The following is a 5,786-nucleotide window of genomic DNA, read 5'->3' as shown; positions in this document are numbered from 1 at the left end:
AGGGAAACAACGTTTTTCACAATTGCATCCAAAAAAAAAAAAAAAAAGAAAGAAAGAAAGACTGACTGACTGACTGACTTAGGAATTAATCTAAAGAAAATAAAAGATCCATACATTGAAAATTACAATACTCGAACCAACCTAGTGAAAATTGTTGCACAAATTTAATGTAATCCAAATCAAAATACCATTTGTATATCTCACAGAACTAGAAAAAGCATTGCTAAAATTCATTTGGAACCAGAAGAGACCTAGAATAGCAAAAGCAATGGTGGGCAGTAAAACGCAAATAAGGAGGCATCACAATCCCTGACTCTGAATTGTACTACTAAAACTATTTTGATAAAATCAGCATGGCACTGGCAAAAAAGCAAACCTGAGGCTAGTGGAACAGAATACACAGATGCAGCACCAAACACACTCAGCCACTTTCTCTTTGACAATAGAGCCAAACATGTTTACTGCAAGAAAGTTTCTTTAATAAATGGTGCAAAAGAAATTGGCTTTCCACATGCCAAAGACTAAAATTAGACCCATGTCTATTACTATGCACGAAAGTCAAAATGGATCAAGTATCTAAATATTAAAACAGAAACACTAAATCTAACACTAAATAGGTAGAAGTCTTGAAGACATAGGCATAGACAGAGACTTCATGAACAAAACCCACATAGCATGGGAAATACTACAAAGAATTAACAAATGGGATCTCACCTTACTAAAAATCTTTTGCACAACAAATGACATCACCAACAGAGTAAAAAGACAACCCACAGAATAGGAAAAAATTATAGCCAGTTTTCCCTCAGACAAAGGACTTACAACATATGAAGAACTGAAAAAAAATCGGGATCCAAAGACTCAAAACAAAAATGGGTATCTGAGATAAATACACATTTCTCAGACAAAGACATACAAATGGCAGATAAGCACATGAAAACATTTTAAACACCACTGGTCATTCAAGAGATGCAAATTAAAATACTGAGACTCATTCCAGAAAAAATGGCTGTCACTGAGAAAGTAACCAATAATAAATGCTAGAGGGCTGTGGGAAAAAGGAACCCTTCTCCACTGTTAGTGTAGACTGGTACAACCATGGTGGTAATCAGTGTGGACATTCCTTAAAACATTAGGATTTGAGGTCCTGTTTTAACCCAGATAGTACTCTTCAGGACATCTTCCCAGAAGAATTAAGAGTTACACCATAATAATCTATGTATACCCATGTTTATAGTAGCACAATTTGTAACAGCTAAATCTTGAAGTATCTCCCCCAAAAAGTTATAAAAATATCACATGTACACCCATTCAAAATAGTTCAATTCACAATAGCTCAATCTTAGAGGCAGCCTATATGTTCATATGGATGAATGAATAAAGAAAAGGTAGTATTTGTACATAATGGAATACTACTCCACCATAAAAAAGGATAACTTTGTTGGGCACAGTGACACACACCTAGTTCTAGATCTGTGGAGGCTGAAGGACAACTGCCCTAAGCTTGAGGCACCCTGAACAACATACTGTGTTCAAAACCAGAGTGAGTTACAGAACAAGACCCTGTCTCAAAAAAAGAGGTAAAGTTGAATCATTTCTGGGAATATGGATGCATCTCGAATGTTGAATGAAATAAATTAGGACATATAAGCTCTTATATGAGAAACACAAAACATAAAGAACAAAATAAAGATAATATATAGGAAACAGGGAAATAGAAATAGTGCAAATGGGATGGGGACCAAGACATAAAAGGGGAAAGTAGGAAGGGGAAAAGGATAAAAATATTGAGGTATGTTATGTACATGTACCAATTCCCCACAAGGAATGTAATCATTATGTACTGCAAACATATACTAATAAATAGTAAAAAAGAAAAAAAAATCTCTAGACTACTGTATAAATTTTTCATGCCAAGATTCCCTAGTCAGCAAATTCTTTTAAATCTGTCTACTCAGATTTAAAGGCCAATATTACCAGAATAGACAGATTTAAAAGAATATGTCCCAGAGTGTCCTCTTTTCCAACCAAAATGTTTTCCTGCCAACCCTGGGTTTTCCTTTTCTCTCTTTCTGTGCCCCCTACAACATGTTTCAAAATGTATCAATGACAAGTTAAGTCTAAAAGATGCTATAAAAATAAAATTTTAAACAATTCATAAAATCTTATTAAACTCAGAACTACCAATTTAGCTTAGGGGAACAGTTGCCTATCATGAACTAGCCCTTCACTACCAAAAAAGAAAAAAAAAAAAAAAGTTGAGTCCTTTAAGTTGGTAACTGTCTGGCCAGCCAGATAACTCAGTGGATTAAAGCACTTGTTTAGGTAGGTAGACACAGGGGCTGGGTTCAATCCCCAGTGTGCCGTGCAGGCCTCACCCCCAGGGTACTCTGAGACAGCAACTGAGAATGGGCATGGTAGAACATGCCTGTAATCCCAGTGCTTAGGAAACTGAAAACAGGAGGATCACTGAGTCCAATCTGTGTAGTGAGACCTTATAGATCCTGTACTACATACATTGAAAAGAAAGTCGGTAACTATTCAGTCAAATTTGAAAAATCCAAAATATAAACATTTTTAAATCATTAGCACCAAAAAGTAGATGTTAAAAATACCCTCAATAGTATTCATCAAATTTTCCATTGAGTTCTCAACCAATAGTATAACCATTTATACCAAATAGTATATAAAATATAACCTAAATGCTTATCTACATATAAAATAGACACCCTTTACATTAGTCAATATATTAAATTATTTTGCTCAGAAGTTTTCCGTTTCAAGATAAACTTCCTATAAAGTCCACCTATACCAAATCATACTATGTTCAAATCTAAAAAGTTTTAATCTGGGGCCGGGGTGATGGCCCAGTAGAATAAGCACTTGCCTGGCAAGCTCAAGGGCCTGAGTTCAATCCGCGGTTCCGCAAAAAAAATAAAAATAAAAGCCTTTGAAAAAAAAAAAAAAAAAAAAAAAAGCTTTAATCTATGACACTTTCAGCTTGAAATATTTAAATTTAAAGTGGTGACATTTTTGTCATAGTAAATTCTAAGCCAAAAGAAAAATAACATTTAAATCTTTTAAATGATTTATATCTTTCCATTTAAATTAATGTAGCAAATTAAGTATCTTCAAATCTCCCTACCATACATTTAGTCAAAAAATTTTAATACTTATAGATTGCTAGTCATCAGAAAAATAAAGAATTTTTTTTTTTTTTGGCAGAACTGGGGATTGAACTCAGGCCCTCGCACTTGCTGGAGAAGTGCTTATTCTACTGAGCCATCTCCTCGGCCCCTATTAGTACATTTTATTTATGATATTTATCACAGAATTTTTACCTGAATATGATATAACTTGATTCTTTTTTCCCATTCTTCTACCCTCCTTTCAAGCTCCCCTCACCTCCTCATTTATAAAAGCTTTGTTTTCATTTTTTCCTTCTTTTCTCACTTTCTCTTTTCCCTTCTTTCATTTCCCCCATGCCCGTTTGAATATCTGCTTCATATTTCACAATAAGTAATACACATTTTGGTCCTTACTTATGCTGTCATTTTATACAATGTAGTACTATGCCATTAAGAATAAACTTGAGACATTCCTAGGTAAATGGATGCACCTTGAGACCATACTGTTAATGTGACTATCACATTGTTTCTCTGGTGTGAGAAACTGAAAGTCTCTCTAAAATTAAAAAGAATGAGACTAGCAGTTCAGAGGAGTTCAAAAAGACATCTGCACATATTTTTCCTATTTCCTATTTTAAGTTTTTAGTATTCTCAACTAAAGAATAATTATTCCTTTCAACATTTATTTTTCTCATTAAGTTGATTTTTAATCCCCAGGAGCTGAATATAGCAATGTACATATACACTGTATGTAAGCATACATATGCTAAATATCAAGTCACCCATAATTAATGAAAATGAATATTCTTCAAAATGATTTTTGTGGTTGCAGGCTACCGAATTCTATGCACTATTTAACAGCTAGTATTTATATTTCAAATTATCTACCTTTAAAATAACATGTGGAGGCCGGAGAGATAGCTCAGTAGAATAAGCTCTTGACTGGCAAGTGCAAGGGCCTGAGCTCAATCCCCAGTTCCACCAAAAAAAAAAAAAAAAAAAAAACAGTAAAATAACATGGGAAATATTTACACTGCTGTTTAGCAAAAACTGGGTTTTGAGCACTTGTTTAGATAGTTTCTTAGAAATTAATGATTAGGTCAAGAACACTTAAGGTTTTTAATATACAGTATCAATTATCCCCCCAAATTTTGATATTTTTCAACCTTAAAAACACAAAAGATACCATTTAATAACATTTCTCAAAAAAATAACATTTTTCAAAATGCTTATCAATTTTTTGCCAATTATATTTACATGAGACTTTATTAAAAGGTTTGATAGTAAGCCAATGTCTGCACAGAAAATTTACTAATACATTACCTTTAGTTGATTCTTAATTCTTTCAACAGGAAGAGGCTTGCCATCATGGAAATTGGTAAGAATTACTGCAATGGCTGTAAGAGTCTTACCCTTTAAAATGTTTTGAAAAGATAAATGATCAGATAATTAAAGTCTGAAACCCAGTTGACCAGAAAACATTCCAAATTAGTTTTTAAGTAATCAAGTACTGAAATGCATTCCAGCACATTAGCAATCATTAATTGATTTACAATATAAAATACTGTAAGCATCTTAAAAGAAATGTCATTCCATGAATATTGGTCTAACATTCTACATTCAACTGTGAACTATTAGTTTTATCAGGAAACTCTTCATACGTACTAGTTTGTCATCTATTCAACTTAATTTAAAATGATTAGTAGTTCCAGTATGCATATAAAGACCAATTTTTTATTAAATCTCATATAATGGTAATAAAACTTAAAAAGTTACAAATGATCATAAGTATATGGGTATAATACTCCTTGGGCATTTTTCTTCAACACAAACCTGTTAATTTTTCAGTATTTTTGGCACTGCAATGTATACATAGCAATACAGAATAAATTCGGGACAATTTCAAGACAATGTAAAGTAGCAGTTTTCAAAATGTGGTCTACATACTGCTAGCTAGTCCCCAAGACTCTTTCAGTAAAATATGAGGTTAGAACTATTTTTATAAGACCTTACTTGGTTCATATCTACACCAGTGCTATATAAAGCATTGTATGCAAAAGGTACTAGTGCTTTAGCATGAAATATAGAGCAGCTGGTGTATGATACACTATACTCATCAGGTTCTTTAACTGTTACATACTGGCAAGTATCACTGTTCATGAATGAGCAAGTACAATAAATTAATGCTGCAAACTCATATGTAACACTACAAACATAGCAACTGCCAAAAATGTAAACACTTTTCTAGTGAGATAAGCTTCACTGAAGTATATGTTTCATACTGTACAATGAAATGACATCTTTCAGACCTAATTAACTCAGTAAGCCAATTTTTCTCTTAATGACTGACAGTGGTTATAAAACCAGGCATTAATAAAACATCTATTCCACATATGACATATATACACTGATTCTAATAACATAAGAACATAAAATTTTCATAGATAGGATTTTAAGCTCTTTTATAAACTAATATTTGCTAGACTTTAGTGTATAAAAGAAATCTAAAGCAGAATAGTGAGACACACCTATAATCCCAGCATACTAGGAGACTGAGGCAGGAATATTACAATCAGAATAGATACAGTGGCTTAGCAAGATTTTGTTTCAAAATAAAAAGTAAAAAGGGCTGGAAATACAGCTAAGTGCAAAGGATTT

General features: G+C 32.8%; 1 protein-coding gene across 1 annotated transcript in view; it reads right to left on the bottom strand.

Annotated features, from left to right (window-relative positions):
* Positions 1-5,786, bottom strand: part of Hltf (helicase like transcription factor) — a 177,718-nt gene that overhangs the window by 142,799 nt on the left and 29,133 nt on the right. The window contains exon 8 of the mRNA XM_023712948.1: positions 4,451-4,541. Coding sequence (XP_023568716.1) covers positions 4,451-4,541 — 91 coding nt within the window. The remainder of the gene's footprint in view (positions 1-4,450; positions 4,542-5,786) is intronic.

Source organism: Octodon degus, unplaced genomic scaffold (genome assembly GCF_000260255.1).
Source record: "Octodon degus isolate 3935 unplaced genomic scaffold, OctDeg1.0 scaffold00028, whole genome shotgun sequence".
Lineage (NCBI taxonomy): Eukaryota > Metazoa > Chordata > Mammalia > Rodentia > Octodontidae > Octodon > Octodon degus.
Note: the sequence above shows the minus strand (reverse complement) of the source record. Positions and strands in the feature narration are given on the sequence as shown.